General features: G+C 33.7%; 1 protein-coding gene across 3 annotated transcripts in view; it reads left to right on the plus strand.

The window, feature by feature from the left end:
* CADM2 (cell adhesion molecule 2) overlaps positions 1-22,448 on the plus strand; it is a 1,073,367-nt gene that overhangs the window by 970,323 nt on the left and 80,596 nt on the right. For 2 of the 3 annotated variants that reach the window (XM_045501674.1, XM_045501676.1), the window contains one exon: positions 15,250-15,369. The exons of the other annotated variant lie outside the window; for it this stretch is intronic. In XM_045501674.1, the coding sequence (XP_045357630.1) occupies positions 15,250-15,369 (120 nt within the window). The remainder of the gene's footprint in view (positions 1-15,249; positions 15,370-22,448) is intronic. 3 annotated transcript variants of the gene reach the window in all.

A 22,448-nucleotide genomic window follows, 5' to 3' on the forward strand; every position in this document is an offset into this window, starting at 1 on the left:
GAATCTAATTATAAAATATTATACAAAACATGAATTAGTTCTCTACCTTTCCAAAAAAGAATTTTGGGGGTAAAGTCTTATTCTTTGTGAAGGGATTGTATTTTAGGAAAAAAAATTAATCTAGTTTGTGTTTTTTCCCCAGAGATTTATTTTGTTATGATGCAGACCAAAACTGGGGAAAAATAATATATTGAATCAATATACAAATTTAATATTTCCAAAGTACTTTGGTGTAGGCAGTCTCTCACTTCTTAATAGCACTTTGGTTATTGAAGGCAGAATAAGGCTTGCAGTAAATAGACTGTCCACATATGAACTATTTAAAGATAGAGCTGAGAGGTTGATTTCTACCATCCTATGAATTGTGTAGATTACAACTTTGGGGAAAGATCAGCCTAATCAAATTAGAGTCATAAACCGGAATTAAATGTGGTAACCCCCTGCAGACACACCCTGTCAGGCTGACTGCCAGAGAGAATGTCACAACCACTGGGTGTGTCAAGAAGATAAGTGAGATCCTTGAAGCAGGACCCAGGAGTAGTTTTCAGTTCATGCTGACCTGTATGTTTAGATCATGCAGTCATGGGAGTGTAGTCCAATTCACTCCTAACTTTCTAAGAGCTTCTCACTAACAGTTTTTGGGAACCTGGGGGCATGTTGTATAGCATGTCACATTGTGTCGAAAGCAATGTGACATAAAAAATATAAAGAATTAGAAGGGAAGTGACAGACAAAATTACATACTTAGATGAAAAGTATGTCATTCTTTTTTTTTTCTTTTTTTTTTTTTGTAAGTAATTCAAGTGGAGCAAATGCATATGTTTTCCCAGTGTTTGCAAGCTAGCCAACAGCATGATTTCCTAAGTAGCCAAGCTACCTTTAGGTATTTGGCAGTTGACATATTTCTAATAAATACTTCTCTAACCACTTTGTAAGAAGTCATTTCTGGCTTTGCTTTTTGAACTACAATTCATCAAAAGCACCCCATGGATTAATGTTATTCATGCTGCTAGATAAATGCTGTGAAGTTCAACAGTAGTTTACCTAGGATTATTGACATGCGTAATGAGAGGCTCGATGAAACAGTGAAGCCATATTACACTGTGTTTAAAAAGGGCTCCAATTGGGTTCATTACAAAATAAAGGTTTTTTTTTTTTTTTTTTTTTTACCCTTTGCACACAGGGTATAATGTTTCATTAGTCACTGGTTGTATAAATATAAAAAGCTACTCTCTTCTGTTAATGGTTTGGCTGTTTCAAAACCCTACTAAATGATGAAATTTGAGTGGCATTTCGATCTATAATGAATGCTGTATGCATTTCGGAATGGAGTGATAAGTGATCATTTGTGAGAACTTTACCCTTTTATCTTTTACACCGAGGTTGATTTTACATTAGCTGTGATAATTTAATATAGCTCTAGCACAGAAGGGCCTTTCATGAGCTGAGACTGTGTCTTTGACTCTACCACAGTTGCCTAGGTTCTATTGATTCTTAACTTGATGGAGGTCTGAACACTTTCCTGTGAAATCATCTGCTATCTAGATGCCATCCTAATGGTTAGATTTTATTCTTTGGGTGTCAATGGAAGTACATTATTTAAATGTTGTCACATTTAGTTGTTAACAGCGCTGACATTTTGTGTTATGGTCACTGGAGGGCTTTTCTCCCCTTCTCCTAATTACACCTTTACAAATTTTAGCTTTAGAACTACAGATGGTAATTTGAAACTGCCAGTCTAAAATTCACCCTCAGTGAAGGTCTAACAAAATTTAGCATACAAACACTTGCAGGATAAAACACTATATTTATGAAATATTTGTATTGTGCAGGTTCCATTGGGAAAGAAGGTACCATTTTTCACTTAACAAGCTCAGCAATGGAAAAATCTAGCTGCTAATTTGGTAGCCTCAGTTATTCTATTAATTCATGTGAACAGAATAGGGTTTTTTTCCTTGTTTTTTGCTTTTGCATAAAAATATTGAAGTCATTCTTATGTTTTCATTGGTATCATGCTATTTATTTATTTAGGGAGGCTGATTATTTCCATGTTAATGGTGTTTAAACATGCTGTTGCATTGCTGTTTTTACTATTTGGAGAACTCAGATCAAAAGAAAAATCATTTCACCAAATAAATCTTTAACATTTATCTACTGAATACAAAAGCACTATAGGTGAACAGAACTCAAGAAGTTTAGAATTGAATATGGAAGATAAGTTAAGCTTTCAAGTAGATATAATATCATAATAAAAGAACTAGAGGAGTATGGACTTACAGTGATGTAGCTGTTCAGAGTCTTTGAAAGTATGGTCCAAGTATCTGGACTAAAAAAAAAAAATAGTAACAGAGCACTTCTGAATTATTAAAAGACATATGGTATACATCATTAATGGAAGTACCCAACACAGGGCCAGGTGCATAGATATGCAATAAATCAAACAATTCTTATCATGTTACTAGTAGCCTTATGATACCAAAAGACATCTCGATCTAATGCTCTAGTAAAAAACTTCGCCAAGAGTTGCATACAATTTAGTGCCCCCAGTCTTCCCTGTATGGTACCCAGAGCGTGAATTAGGTTATCTAAGAACAAGACGATTGTAAATTCTTGCTAACTAAGCAGTAGAGAATATCTTGAAGAGAGTGCAGGAGAAAAGTTATAATTACTTCTTTGTCTAATGCAGCATCAAGTTCAGAGGGTTTAGATACAGTATCTTCTCCCCAAGAAAAGAGCTCCCAGATGCACATCCTTCAAGTAGAGAGAACATGGAAGATGCTATTTTATCACACAAGGAATGGCTGCAGAGAATTACAGATGACCTTAGGCTAATCTTATTTTGTGGATGGAGGCAACTGAAGTCCTTATATTTATTTGTCATCAATTGATGTGAAATATATGTTCTTTTGAAAGTGTCAGAAACATATAGCACCCAGGAAAACTTGAGAATGAATACGGAAAGTGAGAAACACAAATCAGTACACTTGCTTCATATCTTTAACTTCGTTCTCATCACCCAGTATCTTTCACCTCCCTTCACCCTCATGCTAGAGAAATTTGGAACCACTCCTCAAAATACAAATGGAAGAGGAACAGATGCGGGAACTCTTTGGTAACATCTATACCTTCAAAACCCTCCCTAAGATTTGGAAAGAAATATAGCAATGAAGTAGAAAAGAAATAAGTATTTTATTTCTTCTTCTACAGTAGTGGCACTAACTATGGCAGGCCTAGACTGTAGGAGAGAGTAACATGGAGTCAGATTAGAGTTTCAGTGGAGAACCCACTCCACTCAGAACCCAACTCAGCATTGTCTCAGACAGTCATAACATAGTTGAGCACTATTCTAGAAAGGTTTGCATATTTCCCATCTCTCTTCAAACATATTCTTCCTATTACCCTAAGAACCCTTATATGAGATTTAAAATTATTTTGCTACTGCTCTAATATCCCTTTACTTCATTATTTTTCTACTTGTGTGGATAAGCTTTTGAAACAATTCATTACTTCTTCATTATCTTAACTTACTATTCTTGTTGTGAGTGAAATTGCCCACGACAGACCCTGCCATGTTTTTACTTTTATGTGTAGATATTTTGCCTTTGTAGCAAATTTTAGTTTTACAACCACATAAAAACTAGTAAAATCCTCCATAACTAGTATAATTATAGTAGAAAGTAAAAAATAATAAAAAGTTTCTTTATATTTCTGTAACGTCAATCAGTTTACTGACAGTCACTGACTTGATATCTCTAACATATCACTTGACAGTTACCGTTTGTTTTATGTATTTGATCATGTATCTGTTGAAATGAATACTGATGAAAAATATGATATTGCTTTTTTATGTTTCCAGGATAATTTACCTCAGAAATAACACACACACACACACACACACACACACACAATATAGGATCCATCACATTTTATTGTTAGTTAATAAGAACCATCATAAAAAGAGTGTTTCAGATTTTTAATAGAGAGAATATTACTTCTAGAAATATCTGTGTGTTTTAGTCTAGTGAAAGGTATCAAGCTATTAAATATGCCTTTTCAGCTTTTAAAAATCAATATAACTACCATTTTCATTTCACTCTGTTGTTATTATAAATAATAAATGTCAGAAATACTCAGAGACAGAGTTATACACACAAATATTGCATAGTCCTGCATTAAGCCAAGCACCTAGCTTTGTTGCATAGTTTAGACATATATCTTTTTCAGAGATTATACGTAAGTATAGGCTCACTTTCAGTCCTCAGTGCTGAAATTTTCCCTTTCACTTGATTTGCTTACCATGGGAGAGAGGCAAACAGAGTCATGGAGGGTAGGCTTTCTTTCACTTCAGCAAAAACCTCCAAGTCATCTATCACCTCCTTCAAAGTTTCGCTAGAATGTAGAACATAAGTTCAGTTGCTTTAGGGTTATTAGCACCTGATCCTAAATTTAGCAAAATAGTTAATACATGTATAGGTGAGTGAGGTAATAATTATGAAACAGATTAGGGCTATCATAAACTAATACCTTAAACTTGTTTTTAAACTTCACTTACCATAAGAACTAAGCAAATATGATTATGATATGTACATTTCTTGTCTTGAAATATATGTTACACATATTCATGTCATGATTATCAATGATTTGAAAACTCTTGAGAACTTTCATCACATTAAAATGAAAAATGTACCTCTGTGCTTCCTAGTAAATATGTAGCTAAAAAGTTGGCAGTAACATGTACATTTACCATTACATTTATCTAGCAATGAAACATTTGGCAACATTGAGAGCATTACTAGACTATGTGCCTTTTTTTTTTTTTTTCCTCTTAGTTGTGGTGTTAGGCGAGGTGCAACAGATCACTGTGGAACTAAGAGAATGAGTTCATATGGGTAGGTGGCCAGGGAGAAAGAGAAGTCTGGATTAAGGACAGATGCACAACCTAGTAAACATTAAAAAGGGATTCAGCTAAAATCTGTTCCCTCACATGGAAACAGACCTACCAGTTGGTAAATTAATTCTGTGTAGTCATAATGAGCATTTTTCCTTTGGAGAAGCTTTCTTTAGATGTGTCAATGGGAAAATACACAGTGTGGGAAGAAAAGGAGAGAAAAGACATCCATATGGAGCAAAAAACAGTGCACTCGTGGGAGAGCCCTATGGTTACCGCCCTCATCTCTGGTGGAGAGTTTGCAGACAGTAAGCTAGTTGCACGAGTCTTAAAACAGTGCCTTCTTTAATTGCTGAGATAAAACATCAGTTCTGGACACGAATACAATAGGGAGAGCCTGTGGGAAAGGCACACCTCTGCATAAATATGCTGTTGAACTCTGCAGAGAGAAGTGGAATAGGATCAAATAGTGGAGACAGGAGCACTTTTGCATTATAAAACATTTTAAAAGTTGCATACGTGCAGGCATACATATCACCGTGTTGAGGTTTAATTCCATCTCTTTGTTTTGAGATGAGCATGAATTGTATAAAATGAGGTTTTACCTTCAGAGTAAAATTCCCGTTCAGAGATAGCACTCAACCATTCTGCAGTAAATGTTTCAATGGTACCTACCTCGACCACTGGCTAAAATGTCCATGGGGAAAACCCTCATTCCTGCCTGAAGGGAGGAGAGTCCATCGCCCAACAATTTTAGCATTGTAAATATCTTCTCTTACACTATTTATACATAATCTTTTCTATCAGTTGCAGTAAGGTAAACAGAAGAATAGAATCCATGACTCTCAGTCTTGCTAGACTTTTTATGTGGAAATAAGGTGGGTTTGTAGCTTTTCAAAGATCTACAAAGCTCTTGCACTCAAGTGTATGAGCACTAATTGGCAAATTCATTTAAGAATTCAAGCAATATTCAATAGCCCAATGAGGAAAATTGAAGCATCTGTTTTCAGAAATAATGGCACACCTAACTAGAAGATACATATTTTTCATGCAACCTGCTTAGTAGCTTCTTACAGTGTAATTTTTACTAACATTGTAACAACACATCATGTGCTTGTTCCAGAACCTAAGAACTATCCTTGACTCCACTTGAGGCCAATCTCCAATTCATCAGCAAGTTCTGATGACACTATTTCCAAACCATGTGTTCAGTATGTCCACTTGTCTCCATTATTCTCTCTAGCCTACACTATTGACTTCCATGTCTACAATCTCTTTCCCACACATATAAATGTTCTAAATACACATTCCTTCATATATTTCCCCTAAGTTTTTCCAAAGGCATTTCATCACACTTAGTGTAAAACCCAAATCCTTATTAACCTAGCTTACCAAACCATACACAATATGCTACTATCTACATATGTGACATCTCATTACTCTCTACACAATCACTTGTTTCTCTGGATCTCCTTCAACTCCTCTAAGACGTCGAGCTCAATCTCTTTTAAGGAAGTTTGCTTCTGCCCAGAATGCTTGTCCAGGAAGTACAAGGAATTCTGTCATGAACGCGGGTATTTGCAAGAGTGATTTCTTATCATTCAGATCTCAGATTAAATGAATCTTCCGAAAAAGGATATTTTTGTCCCACTCCAATCTAAAATAGCGCAAATCACACATCGCTTAATTTTAATTCTCTGCAGGGCATTTATCATTATTTGGTATTTTAGTTGTGTATTTGTATATTTGATTGTATAAATGTGTATGTATACATATATGTATGCATTTATGTTTATATATATATATATATATATATATACCTGTTTACATGAATATATTCTATATCCAACCAGTAGATTATGACTTTCTTGAAAGAAGAGATCTTATGAGTCTCATTTTTCTCTGTATCTCTAGCTTTTAGAACAATGCCTTCTAAATAGTAAGCAATCAGTAAATACTTCTCCAATGATTACATTTCTTTGTCTCTGTATATCTCTCTTTGTCTCTCTCTCTTTTTCAACAGAAGAAACTTTAATAAAATGTGTATGAATGTATACATATATGCATACACAAATGCCCATATTCACATATATGCATATGTGTGTGTGTCCATATATACTGCCTTGACTTCTGAGCAAAAATGGGGAAACTGATATTCATTCTTTGGTCACCCAAATCAAGACCTTTAGGTTTCATCTCTTATTAGGAAAAGAAGTGAGATCTAGAGATATATTTATTTGGCAATCCATATGTAAATGATGCCTTATACAGTTAAGCAGTGTATGAAACGAACAACTGTGTATAGAATAATTAATATCTTTAATAGAAATCCTAGAAATTAGAAGACTTATATAATTGACTTCACATGTCTGTTCATTTTTTTTTTTTTTGCAAAATTATGAGATTATTGCTTACTAACAATTGGATTTGTTTTCTTTGGAAATCTGTAACATCACTTATAAAGATAAGATTTATTTCTGGCCAAATATAAAGTGTTTTCTGAAAATCTATATCACAATGCTATAGTACCTAATATTTTATTATTTCAGGAAATCTTTCTTGAGTATCTACTACATACAAAGTGCTAGGCCAAGCACTGCAGAACCTATAATGAATAAATAAACACTCCCTATTATGCCTGGACTTCTCAGTAAAAATGAACAAAAGTGAAGTGTTTTCACCCCAATCCTTCACCATGATGCAACTTCAGAGATGTTTTTAGGATCCCTTCATTAATTGTAATATTCCAAGAGACACATTCAGGAGAATATGAAATTCCATAGTTAGAAATACTTCAGTAAAATATTCACTTTCTTATTTAGAGCATGTCTTAGATGTAAATAACTTGGAGAAGGTTATCAGTTTGTATAACTAAATCCCATGTGGAAACCAGTTCATTTAATAATCTATTGTAAGATTAGGAAAGACCTTTCTTTATGTTAGAATTCTGAATATTAGGGATACAGGTCAGGATCTAGATTTCTCCATCAGTGTGTTTCTACTAGATCACACCTTCCTTGTGTATTTTCAGATTTGATTTGAGTTTTTTCTTTAATGGATGACAGAACTATTCTCCAAAAAACAACCTTTCATCCTTACAGAACTTAAAGTGTTTGACCAACTCATCTGATTTATTTTGGTAAAGTACTTTTAAGAAGGAGCTCACGGTATTGACATAGGTGGAGCTAAATAATGTGGGATCATCCACTTGAAAGGATTTTTCCTACTTTAGATTTTACTTTACTTTTGTCAGTTCGGAACTTGAAGAAGTATTTTTAAAGAAAAAATGCATATATTTTTTTTCAAATAACAGACTGATTTTATTCATAAACTTTCCTTGTAATTACATAGAACTGTTGGTTACCGCCTACAGTTGAAAATTGCAGTACTTTTCATTTTTTAAAAACAGCTTTTTTTTTTTATTATAAAAGGATTCCATTTAGTATGTGAAGCCAGTGGAAGCTATCAGAAGGATGAAAAGGGATTCATTCAAATCTAATTATTAAAAGGGCTCCTTTTTATGAAGCAGACGGGGTTACCATACAACTCTCGAGGAGGAAGTATGTACTGGCAAGTTGAGGCCTTGTCAACCTGGTGGTTGTCATTTAAGTAAGAGCCTTGGTGCTGTTATCCATTCTTATGCTATAATCCAAATAGGCTGCTACATGTAGCTGAACATAATGGGAACAGATAAACGCCCTTCTCTGCACAGGTGAAAAAGCAAATATAGTACATTTTTCCTCTTACAATTGCTTCCAATGGCAGTGCAATTATCAGTAAGAAGGTTAAGGATGCCTTATTATTTTTAAGGTTAGGAAATGTGGATAGCTTCTATCACAAAGATACTTCTTACCTTAATACTTCTAATATATGTTGAGTTCCGACTCTTCTGTATCTCCATTAATAATCCTTGGCTTGGACACACTCTTGATTACCCTGGGACCACCCTGGGGAGTTAGTGACATAAAGCAGAAAGAAAGTAGACATATGGAGTCCAGACTAAATGGTAGCAATTTTTCTCCCTATTGAACACTAGTCCTTAGAGAGAAACAAGCAGCTTGGGCTTCTGGGACTCTTTAGACTTAATTTTGCTTAGAAAATCCGTTCTGAATGGGCCAGAATGCCATTTTTAAAAAGAGAAACTGCCACCAAACAAAACACGTTGACAAGTTAGAAATTATTGTACACTGCATTTGTAGAGAACAGAACATACCTTTAACCTGAAAAGCTCGTTATTGGAAAAAAGGTGCTACACCACTCTTCAATTTATTGTATACAGTGCTTGTTGGAACTGATTTCATTTTAACAAGGTTATACAGGATCTGCTGTGCTCTAATAAGCTCCAGTAACAAAATGTCGTTGTATTTTGTTAAACTCCTTCATTAGGATGTGATTAAAAAGTGTACTTTTCTATTTTTTGAATTGGATGACATGATTTAGAGCTCTAACACATTTTAAAACATTGAAAAACTGCATGCAGAATATAAAATTCTTCAGTGTACTACATCTTAATTTTTTAAATAATCATTTGGACTTGAAGACTCTTAGCAGAAATTTCTAAAAACTATCTCACACATCGTATTAGGAAGGGAGAGGGTTTTTTTTTTTTGCACTCACTAAGCATGAATACGGCTCAATTACTAACTCATGTTATTAAAAATGATACTATTCCCTATTTACTGACATCATTGTCATTATCACCAGTAGGAGCATTATTTATAAAGCGCTAGTCAAATTCAAAGAGTAAACTTGTCCCAAGGAAAAATGATATTTTAAAAAGCAAAGATATATTGCCTTATGAGCCTATAGTTAATTATATATATAGTTAGTATATATATATATATATATATATATATATGACAGTAACATAATATGTAACAAGCATGTATAGAAAGAAGTATCTGCTAAGTGCCTTGAAAGTGCTTTGAAGGAAGATATTAACTGAAGAATTTGGAAATGCTTTACAGATGAAGTCATATTTAAACTAAACTTAAAAGACAAGAAATGTAATGTTAGTGTCATATAACAGGATGTGGCTCTGAGAACATGGCAGCGAAGAGACCAGCAAGAGCTGAGTCTAGAATTCTGGGAAAAGACTTGTGTTGGGAGCAGATGTCTCCTTGTGTGCTAGACTTCCATTTTTTTGCTCACCTTAACTGGGCACTATGAAAATAAAGAAGCCAGACATGAGGGCCCTGAGGAACTTTAGTCCCTGTTGTTCCAGCACAGTGCCTGAAAACAATGGTGGAGACAGTTTGGAATTCTTCATGACAGAATCAAGCAGGTTGATCAGGGGTGACGATGGACTGCTGAATTTGTGGGAACAAAGTTGAGCCATGGTTCCTGGACACAGATTTTAGTTTCCTGACTCAACAAGTTTGTTGTGTGAGCTGAAATTGTGCTTCTGCGAGTGAATAGGTCCTTATAGAAGTATTCCACACTATTTATACTGCATTTATTTGTCACCCAGCATTCACGAACATGAATAACTTTTGCTGCCTACTTAGACTTTGCCTGCACTAATATGCAATTGGACGATGACTAAATTTGGGGTTCAGTGGACATTATTGAAATACTCCTGAATTTTTCTTTTACATGAAAACAGTATATATGTTACAACTGAAATGAGAAGTGTAATTTATTGTAATTCACACTTTATGTGTAGGTAAAACTCTAAGCAAATGTTTTCATTCCTGAAACCTTCACTTTTCTCAGTTTCCTATCAAAAATGCTCACATTTTTCCTTTAAACAAATCCCTGAATTTTCTATAGTAGATGTCTATCTAGACAAATAAAATCTCATTATTTTTACTTTGTTCACTTCTCAAAATACAATTTTTATCCACTATATATTTTATCAGTTACTCACTCTTCATTCTTTATGCCTTAACCTCTAGAAAATATATAACACAGTTCATTTCTTTTGTAAATTGTAAATTCTGAACTTTTTATTGATAACCACTTTTTTTCAGGAAAAAATAATATTATTTGATTGAAATAAGACCTTCTCCAAGGAAAATAGCAATAAAAAATTTGGCCCCATCTTTTGTATTGTAGAAATCAGAGATGAAATGCGATGTAGTTAATTGATTGACTTATTATATAGTTGTCATTTATGAATTTTAATATTCATAAATTATGTCACAAACCATTTTCTCGATTTCTCTAGTGTATAATTACTTAGTGTCCATGCCCAGACATCCTTTCATCATATGATGTTAACATATAAGGCATATGTTAAGATCTCCTAAAATCAACATCTCGTATTCAGCAAATTACATGTAATATTAATATGGCTGCAGATTATCTTGCTTGAACAGAGTAAATTAATGTCAAATCAGGATGTGGTTATTTTTGTCATGTTTTGTGCATGTATATAATTCTTCTGCATGTAGATTAGTTTATTTTTATTCTTGAGAAAAAATAAATGTATATGTCTTAAAAGGGGAAAAAATGACCTGCATTTTCTATCCTGTACTGTGTTTGAACAATTTGTATAACAGTATAATGGTTTTAAAAATGTACAGAATTCTAGACACTTCTAAAATGAAACAAATGATTAGTACTAGTGTTTCTTATTTCATGTTTCCTTAGGAAAATGTAGTTCCATTTTCCCTATGAATGTCTAAGTAAAAGACAAAAAGTGAATGAACCAAATCAAATCTCTTAAATAATCGCTAAATGATGCCAAAATGTTGCTACTCAGTTATAGGAGTGAAAAACCAGAGATGAGTGTTTTGACTTAGAAAAGGCAGCTCAGAGTCCTTTTCTAATTTCTGCTTTGACAAGAGTTACAGTCAGGCAGCTAAAATAACTAATCTTGAGATGGAAGTGTTGGAGAAAACACTCCATTATACTCATATGGAATAAAATATTCTCTCTGTACCATAACATACATATATATGCACATATATTTAAATTTAGGGACAAGGAAGCTCTATCTCAAAGTTCTGTCATCCATTAAGGGGCTATAATAATAGATAACTCCAAAATTTGTCATGCTCTTTTACTACTGATCACAATAGGATTTGCTTAGTGAACCCTCCTGACCATTCACCCTTTTTCTGAAGGTCTCAAATTAGGTGCAAATGAAGAGAGTTCATAAGGAGACATGGAGGACATGAATCTCTGGGCAGGCTCGCACTGCTTTCAGAGTAGCAGGAGAGGGGAGCGATGATTCCTTTTGTTAGCAAGGAAACATATTGAAGGAAGAAGCTGTAAGCCATGGCCTTAGAAATTTATCTTTCAGGAGCACCTGGCTGGCTCAGTTGGTAGAGCATCTGACTCTTGATCTTGGGGTCTGATCAAGTCCCACACTGAGAATAGAGTTTACTTAAAAGAAGTAAAAGGAGGTGTTTTTTCTTAGGAGAAGTAATATAGTCTTTAGCTTTATATTAACTGGATGACCCTGTAAAAAAAAATGGACTTTTCTAGATCTCCTAAAATATGTCATATGCTTATAATGCTATGAAAAAGTTCATTTATTCACCTTCTAAATTGTGCTAGGATCCTAACAACAAAGTAGGCAGAGTTTTTCCCTTCAAGGATTAATTGTCAAGTGTGGAGACTGACATCAATAAAAGCTTAGATAGAAGAGAGAAGTTATCATACATTTATTTTTTATCTTTCTAAGAATTCCAACTAATCTTATGTTGTTGAATTTCAGTTGATTCTGATTACTCTCCTGGTGTTGAATATTTAGATTATTACAATGTTTGCTCTTTTACAATAGAATAAGTAATGGGACAAACAAGAATGTGCCATAAGAAGGATAAAGGAAAATGTTTTAAAATGTTTCAGAACACATAAGATGAAATAAAGTTAGTAGTGATTAAAAACATGTAACAGTGCTTGAGAGGGTTTTCTTGTTTGACAGATACCTTTCTTGACCCAACTGTCATTTGGCCAAGGTGCTTTCCATTAAATTGCTTCCAGCAGGTTTGTTTTTAGGTACATAGGCAGTCAAGAAGGAAGGATGAGAGAGGATGATGAGCAGATAAAGAGGAGTCAGTATAAGTCAATAATGCTTTGTAGTATTACCTCATCTGTCTGGACACTTCAAAAGATTCTAAGGTGGTTCTCTTAAAGTAGATTAACAATTGTTAAAACTATTGTTTCCTTAATCCTTGAAATGTTAGCCAAGGAAAAACCCTATATTTCATGCATTTTCAGTTACAGGAAATAAAGATATTGTTTGGTTTACACAAAAAATGTTCACAGTACCTGAAAATACATGGGCTCTTTCCAAAACAAATCAAGCTGATTTTCGTTGGTATGGAATAAAGGGGGAAAAAATGTCCAAATAATGTTTTTTTTGGCCAGACTAAAAAACGGACAAACAAAAACACTAAAACCTATTATTTGTGTTATACTTCTTAAGAATTGAATGGTATTAGCTAATTTTGAAAGGCTGCTTTTCAGATCTAATGGATTCTTTATTTAACTTAGTGTCTGATAGCTAATAATCTGATGTTTATCATCTGTGCTAGGTTTGGTAGTAGCAGGTTCTTTACATGAGGTGTTATATAGGACTAACATTATTATATGTATTATATGTACTTGATAACCTTCTAAGGTATTTCCTTTTGCATACATTAAATGCATATATTTTGAGATCCTAATGAGAAAAGGATTTTACTAGCAGACGAAGAATGTATTATTTTCGTTTTTAGATATGCCTGAAAATTAAAATTACTCATGTTTTTTTTCATTTAGAAAATGTCTTTCATTTACCTCCAGCCTGCCACACCATTTAGAAAAGCTTACCATGAAAATAAGAATATTATAAAAATCAGTAAATAAGAAGTATATGTGCACATATACATAATATTTATTCAGATTATAATGTTGTTAAAGTTAGTTCTGTTTTATGATCATGGTAATCTCACAGCAGGCAATGCCCATTTTCTCCAGTGATTAATGTAGCACCATTGAGTTTTTAGAAGGTTGTTTTCTTAATTTGACTGTCTAGGAAGCATTTTCCCTGTTGAAAAACAGGTGTAAACATCAATACCCAAGATAAGAGAGTGAGCTCCTACTGTTTTCTGATGTCTCCAGTGTAGAGAACTCAGAAGGTTAAAGTCTGAGGATTGGGTAAGGCTAATTTATCAGAAGTAAAAAACTAGAAAATTTTTGGTGTGATTCAAAGACTTCAGCTGAGAGAATGACAGGAAGCCTTTTAACGGCAAAATAATCTGTCAAACTGTTTGAATATATAGGGACTGTGTGGCAAACATGTGAAATCAAACCCCAGCACAGTAATTACAGGTAATTTGTGAACTGTTTCTCATTTCCTCACTGTGTAAATTATATGCCTATTCACTTGAGACAAGATTTGACTTTTTGAGAGTCTTACTGAGATTCTGTAGCTTAACACTGGCCCCATTGTTTCAGTGTTCCCTATGCTGCTCTTCAAATTTGCAGCCAGTTTTGAGTGAAAGGAGGGAAGATTTTGGTGTAAAGCTCTAAGTGATTCTGTTTATTTTGTTTTCTGTATTGGAGTCTACTGTTAACTTTCGGCAACTTTGATTATGGATCAGGTGTTTAATATTATGGTTCAAGTCGATGTTCAATCACCTCTCCTATGTATGCCAAATAAAATAAATCATAAACCTTTCAGAATATTGGGTTCCATGCTAGTTGACTCAATACCTGTTAAAGACTCCTAGGTACTGCAAAATTGTTAGAAGGCGTTACCAGCTAATCAGGGTAAGAATTGCAAGACTCTAAGCTGTACATTAACATCATTTGTGAGAAAAGGAAAAGCAAAGTAATAATAATAACAATAAGCTTCTTTTTTTGTTTGTTTCTAAAGATCGCTCTCATTTTATTTCCTGCCATTAAGTTTTCCTAAAAGAAAAAAAAATCAAAATTAAAAAAAAAAAAGAAAACCATTTAACACGCATATACTCATCCATCATTAACATTTCTTTAATCTTATATGGTGGCGTTATTTGTGTTTATTTCTGTTGTGTTTTTCTCTTTGTTTACTTCTTTGACAAAGCATGTCACTTTTTGTTTTACCTAGTTGTATTTTGCTACTGCATGTCACATGTTTTAAATGACTCAGTGAACAAATGAATTCTTGTCATTTTAAATTTCACTCGAAATATTACAAACAACCTGCTCATTCTCAAACATTGCTCCACATTTTTTGCTTTGGGTGGGAGCATGCAAAAGAAGTGAACCAAAAAATGGCAAGAACTGTGTGGTATGGCCAGCTTTGTACCTGATAATCTGTTGAAGCCTGTTAAAGTTAAACCTAAGTAAGATGTATGTATTTATAATTTGAATCATTTGTGTTTCTCTTTTGTTTGCATGATATGATTTTGTTTTATATTTTGTTTTTTTCCACTCACCAGATGTTCCCAACACTTTGCTTCCCACCACTATCATCCCCTCCCTTACCACTGCAACAGTCACAACCACTGTAGCCATAACAACCAGCCCAACCACATCTGCAACAACCAGCAGCGTAAGAGGTACAGTATGCTTCTTTGTTATGGCCTGGAAAGCACATTAAATGAAGCTTTAAAGGGTTTTTTTTTTAAAGGGTAGAAAAATTGAGATCCAATTTTACTTAATTATAGGAACTAATTAAGTCACCTAAATTGCTATCAATTAGGGTTATTGGGATAGAATATGAGACAAGGTGTTACATTTTAATTTTTTTAGTGTCACTTATGACTACTATGAAAATATTTCACAATATCGGCTAAAAATATATGGAGCAAACACTGAGCAAAATTAAATGTGAACATGGGGCACTTTTTTTTTTTTTTTTTGCCTTGCCTTGTAATTGTAAACAAAGAAATAAGATGTTCAAGTTTGCAGAGGTAGCATTTGCTTTTTAAAGACCGGATGTAAATGGCTTATTCCTCTGCCACTAGATTAAAAATACCCACAGTGTTGAATGTGTTCTAAAATTGGCATAATTCATGGGGTCATCATAAACTGTTCACCACGTAGAACTTTTAAGTAAATATTCAACATGTCCCCCTAAAGTGATTCTCTGAGTAGATCTATTCCACTAACAGAATGTTCTGAAAACAAATGTTGATAAAGTGGTCTAGGATGATAGGAATTCATATGTGGCTCCATGAGTAATCTCTGGTATTGGTTTATTATTAATAAATGTTTTTGCCTAAAGGAGAGCAACCTTGAAGAAATTGAAGTAATCTTTAAAGGCAAAAAAATAATTACATGATGGTTCAGAAATATAAAAAAGCATTCCTGAGCAGTCATTGAGTGGTTAGTAGGTGATGAAGAAATTAAAAGGAATTGTCTGAGTTCATTATAGAAAAACATGTTTTAGACTTAATTTTTGCATAAGCAATGCTCATAGAGAATTTGTCCTATTTAAGTCTGTTTTTTTGTACTTATACATGTTTTATGTCATGTTGCCTATACTAATATTTTTGTTAAGATTAACAATCTAACTCAAAATCATGGGGACTTTACATTAATATATATGTAATCAAAGTTATACTAAGGACTGGCTTAACATTATTTTCCTCGAATATGCTATCTGTTTTTCTTAAGGTTTTATTAATTTTCAATATTAAATTGAGTTTCTGGCTTTGATGTAACGGTCATCATAGTGTTTATCTCGTTTCTGAAAAATTCTTATATTTGATAATTATTTTTTGATAATCATGTTAACTCTATTATATAAGATTGATAACTGAAGTTTGATGATAGTAGCAATAAGAATTTCTCAAAAATTACTGTTTATTTTAGTATTACTAGGCAAACTGTATTTGAGCTAAATCTACAAGTGAGAAGAATTTAAAGATCTTTCTCATATCAATTTATATGAAAATCAAGTAAAAGTAATAAAAATCAAAAAAGGTAAAAAATACTTTGTGATATTATAGGAAATGAAAGATACCTAAATTTTTACTTTGCTTCATTTTATTATTTTTCCAAAGATTTTACAAATAGCAATTTATTTTTTTTAACGTTTATTTATTTTTGAGACAGAGAGAGACAGAGCATGAATGGGGGAGGGTCAGAGAGAGGGAGACACAGAATCTGAAACAGGCTCCAGGCTCTGAGCTGTCAGCACAGAGCCTGACGCGGGGCTCGAACTCATGGACCCCGAGATCATGACCTGCGCTGAAGTCGGCTGCCCAACCGACTGAGCCACCCAGGCGCCCCTACGAATAGCAATTTAAATAAAACGTAATTACTGCATGCTAACAAAATCTCGATGATAATATTAAGTTCTGACTGTACAGACAAATCACTTTGATGGAAAATGACGATGACATAATGACTTAATTTTTTTGAAGACGTTCTTATAGCAAAAAACAAGCAAACAAACAAACAAACAAAAAAAAACATTTCCTGAGGCACCTGGGTGGCTCAGCTGGTTAAGCGTCCAACTCTTGATTTCCACCCAGGTCATGATCTCATGGTTCCTGAGTTACAGCTTTGTGCTGGTCTCTGCACTGGCAGCCCAAAGCCTGCTTGGGATTCTCTCTCTCTCTCTCTCTCTCTCTCTCAATCTCTCTCTCTCCACCCCTCCACCGCTCCCCTGCTTGTGCTATCTCTCTCTCTCAAAATAAATAAAATAAACATTAAAAAATTCCCAATAGTCAATTATTCCTTCTTCAAAAAAAAAATTTTTGAGGGCTTGCTATCTATATATGAGGCTATGCCAGGTTGTACAATTATACAAATCAAACATATTCTATCTAAAATAACTAGCAATTACATAATGCATTCTGCACCCTCCCTAAGTAAACAGTGTCTGTACTTACTTAAGGAAAAGTCTTCATACTCTTTGTGAACATATATACATGCATCTTAGTATAAAAAAGAGAAAAAATGTTTTATTTCAAATGAAGTGTTTAATAACATATTTAATACTCGTACACATGCATCTTAAGTGGAGTCTTACCTATTGCATCTTCACCAGCTGTTAAAATGAAATAAATTTTCTACTTTTTAAAGTAAATTCACTTTTTACAGTTTCCTAAAATGTTCTGTGCACTTTAAAAGTGATAAAGAATTAACCTTTGCTGCAGAAGAACATGCAAATAAACTAACCTCAAAGAAGACACACACACGCAAATATACACACGCGTGCACTTACATGCCATTCCCTGTTATTTTTACCTAAAGGTTGAAAGACAATATTTTTCAAATGGCACCAAGATATGTGGAAAGAAAAAGTGTATTTTATAAGTTAGGCAATGCATAGTAGTTATTTTGTATAGGAAAAAAATTGCAGCACTGACATTAAGTATTAATCTAATGCCTTTTTTTCTCTTCTATGTCAATAAACCCCTGAGGGTGGGGAAAGTCATTGGGCGCAACTGTATCATTAATGTTCTAGTCCATATTTGAGGGAGTGGAAAACTCAGTATATAAACATTGTTATGAATTTTTTTTTATTTTATGTTTTTATCTGTTTAATTTCCATTTCCATTCACTAGAATGTGAAGTTCAGCAAAGCTAGGACCTTAGTTGTCTCACTTAAAAAAATTTTTAATTTATTTGAGTACAGTTGACATACAATGTTATATTTGTTTCAGGTGAACAGCATAGGGATTTGACAAATTTATACATTATGCTGTGTTCACCACAAGTGTAGCTACCATCTGTCATCATACAGTGCTGTCATAATGTCATTGACTATACTCCTTATCCTGCTCCTTTCATTATCATGACTCATTCATTCTGTAACTAGAAGCCTGTATCTCCCACTCCCCTTAACTCCTTTTGCTCACCGCCCCAATCCCTTCCTCTCTGGCAATCATCAGTTTGTTCTTTGTATATAGAGGTCTGATTCCGCGTTTTGTTTGTCTTATTCATTTGTTTCTGGTAGATTGCACATATGAGTGAAATCATATTGTTTTTATCTTTCTCAATCTGACTTGTGTTACTTAGCATAAAACTCTAGGACTATGTTCTTGCAAATGGCACGATCTTGTCCTTTTTTATGGCTAATACTTATGTGTGTGTGTATGTTTGTGTGTCATCTTTCTCATGACCATCTTCCTTCATGATGCTTCCTTAAGCATTCATTCATCTATCAATGGACATTTAGGTTGCTTCCATTTCCTGGCTATTATAAATAATTCTGCAATAAACGTAGAGGTGCATATTTCTTTTTGAATTAGTGTTTTCATTTTATTTGGGCGAATAGTCACTAGTGGAATTATTGGATCATATGGTATTGCTATTTTTAAATTTTTGAGGAAACCCCAACTGTTTTTCACATTGTTGTGAATTTTGTACACAAGTGTTTTCTAAGTTGAATGATATTCCTTTATTTGTATATTACCTATTAAATTAGAGCTTTCAGATGCAATTACATTTTCAATTTAATTCACTTATTCATAAATTAATAAAAGATGTTTCAAAAGGATCATAATAATAATCTAAGAAAATCTGAGAACTGAAGAGAACTCAATATTGTCATCTTACAGTTTTTTTAAGTTTATTTGTTTCATCCCTTTCATTCAGTAATCTAAAGTAACTGTATTTGATTTTATGAGGTTTAAATGTTATTTCTTCAAATTTCACAAACTATATTTACCCACCTATGTATATATTTAATAAATGACTGTAAATAAATCACCATTCATTTCTTTATCTGCCCTCTTTCACCACTACTAAGTTTTCCAGTCTGAGATATGATAAACATAACTATAGAGAACAAACTGAGGGAGGTGGGCAGCTGATGGGCTAGATGGGTGATGGGTATTAAGGAGGGTACTTGTTGTGAGGAGCACTGGGTATTACATGTAATGAATCACTAAATTGTTCTCCTGAAACCAGTATTAGACTGGTTTGTTGACTAACTACAATTATATGTTGACTAACTACAATTTAAATGAAAATTTGAAAAAAATACATTTAAAGAATTACACCTGTGGCTATATTAGAAATCAGGGTGAAATTCCCCTCCCCCGTTCATGCTCTGTCTCTCTCTGTCCCAAAAATAAATAAACGTTGAAAAAAAAAAAAAAAAAAAGAAATCAGGGTGAAATAGAACAAAACAAATTCCTCAAATCCCTCAATTTCACATCTCTTCAATTTGTATGTGAAATGCATCCCCCTTAGGAGGAATAGGAACTTCAACCATATGGAATAAAAGCTGGCCATTAGCACCGTCTTGTCGCAAATAAAGGTGTTAAGACACAGAGAAGCCAGCAAACTTCAGCTGTCATGGGAAAGAGAAGATAAGTGTGCCCTAGGGGCATCTTTGGGTGTGAATTTTGGTTCTTTTGTTTACAAAGTCTTTGGTCTTGCACCATGAACCACATTGGGCCTCAGCATTTTTATCAGAAAATGAGAAACACTTAATAGAAGCATTTAATTCCCAGGTTGTCTTGCAGATTGGATAGTATCTAGAGTCCTGAAAACATAATCAACAATCAATGTATGATAGGATTATTTCTTACTTCTCTTTAGTAAAACAAATGTGTTTACTTGTAGTTGTATGATGCAATTACTGAAATTATATATATATATAAATATATAATAGTGGTTTGCAATGGTTTTTGGTGGTAGTGTACTGATTACTTTTAAGCCTAATTTTTATTGATTATATAAAAAAGATAGATAACATGTTACTAGAGCATATAGAATTTATATACAAATATAACAATAATTTATAAACTTTCCATAAAGTTTATAGTATTCTTGATTTGTAGCATATATCTAAATCTGAACATTTTATGGATCTTTTAAAATGTTTTCATTACTGGGGCGCCTGGGTGGCGCAGTCGGTTAAGCGGCCGACTTCAGCCAGGTCACGATCTCGCGGTCCGTGAGTTCCAGCCCCGCGTCGGGCTCTGGGCTGATGGCTCAGAGCCTGGAGCCTGTTTCCGATTATGTGTCTCCCTCTCTCTCTGCCCCTCCCCTGTTCATGCTCTGTCTCTCTCTGTCCCAAAAATAAATAAACGTTGAAAAAAAAAAAATTTTAAAATGTTTTCATTACAAGAGACTATGGCTATAAGACATTTTAATTTCTGCTTTTGGAAATGACAGGGTTTTTTAAAAGTCTAGTGGCCTGATTAATACTATCACTCAATTCAGATGGCATATTTATACTCTCTTATAAATGTTTCCTGTTTTTTGGTTTTGTTTTTTTGGTTTTTTTTTTTTTTTTGGATCACTGTGATAAATATTAATGAGTTAAAATCGATCATTTATAAAATGGTTCCAAATGACCTGATGTGATTTCTAGTATTAATATTATTTTAGCATGGTGTGTTTAATTTGAAAACATCTTTCATTTCGATCATATCACACAGTTTTAGTTTCATAATAATTATATCATAATCTTGGAATCTTTAGCAGCACCCTCATTTTACAGATAACAATATTGAAGTATTGAAAATTCTAAAACCATATATGAGACAATGACATATATCAGTGGTTATGTCTATTCACATGATTTTTAAAAATAGAATTCACCAATGAATGTTTTATACTTATCAAGATAGAAAAACTTCTAAACTCCTAATTGCGGTTTCTGACTCAGCAAAACTGTAAATGCCTTTGAAGTATAAATATGAGAAAATAGGTGCACCTGGGTGGGTCAGTCGGTTAAGCATTCGACTTTGGTTCAGGTCATGATCTCATGGTTCGTGAGTTCGAGCCCCGCGTCGGGCTCTGTGCTGACAGCTCAGAGCCCGGAGTCTGCTTCGGATTCTGTGTCTCCCTCTCTCTCTCTCCATCCCTCCCCTGCTTGTGCTCTCTCTCTCAAAAATAAATAAACATTTAAAAAAATGCTTTTAAATGAGATGATATAAAGAGAAGGTATAAACTATCTGATATACTTCCTGTTCTATGACTAAGAGTCTGTTCAAATATTTCATGCATTTCAATACACTAAATAGAGAAACATAATTCCTAAACTTGATGATGAGATTGTTTATATAGTTTATCTATGTAAACATCTAAATGAATTCTTAATTCAAATATAGATTTGGTTTTACATTAGGCTTTGAGATGGTAAAATGATTTTATAGTAATAAAATTACATCATTTGTCAAGTAATTCTTTTTTTTAATGTTTACTTATTTATTTTGAAAGAGAGCAAGGGAACATAAGAAGGGCTGAGAAAGAGGAAGAGAGAGAATCCTAGGCAGGCTCTGCACCATCAGCACAGAGCCCAAGGCAGGACTCAATCTCATGAACAGTGAGATCATGACTTGAGCCGAATTCAAGAGTCTGAGGGTTAACCAAATGAGCGACCCAGGCACCCCATCTGTCTAGTAATTCTTAAACAATTTATTTATATAATGAGTCTACTTGCAATGAAACTTTATTTAAGCATAGCATTGCAAAACAAAAACAAAGGATATCTTTTAAAAATTTAAGAAATTGATCATTATCAAACTGACTACAACTAGAGTAATAATGACCAAACTCACAAAATTTAAAGATGGATACCATTGTGTTGATCCCAACCTATTGACAATAATACTTTCAGCTAGGAATGCCTGAGGCACTGTTCTGGGTAGACCCCTCATATTTCTAGGAGCCCCCAGACATTTCCTCCACCAGGGCCAATGTTGTGGCTGGACTAGCTCTAGTG

The sequence above is a fragment of the Leopardus geoffroyi genome, chromosome C2 (genome assembly GCF_018350155.1).
Source record: "Leopardus geoffroyi isolate Oge1 chromosome C2, O.geoffroyi_Oge1_pat1.0, whole genome shotgun sequence".
In the NCBI taxonomy this organism is placed as follows: Eukaryota; Metazoa; Chordata; class Mammalia; order Carnivora; family Felidae; genus Leopardus; species Leopardus geoffroyi.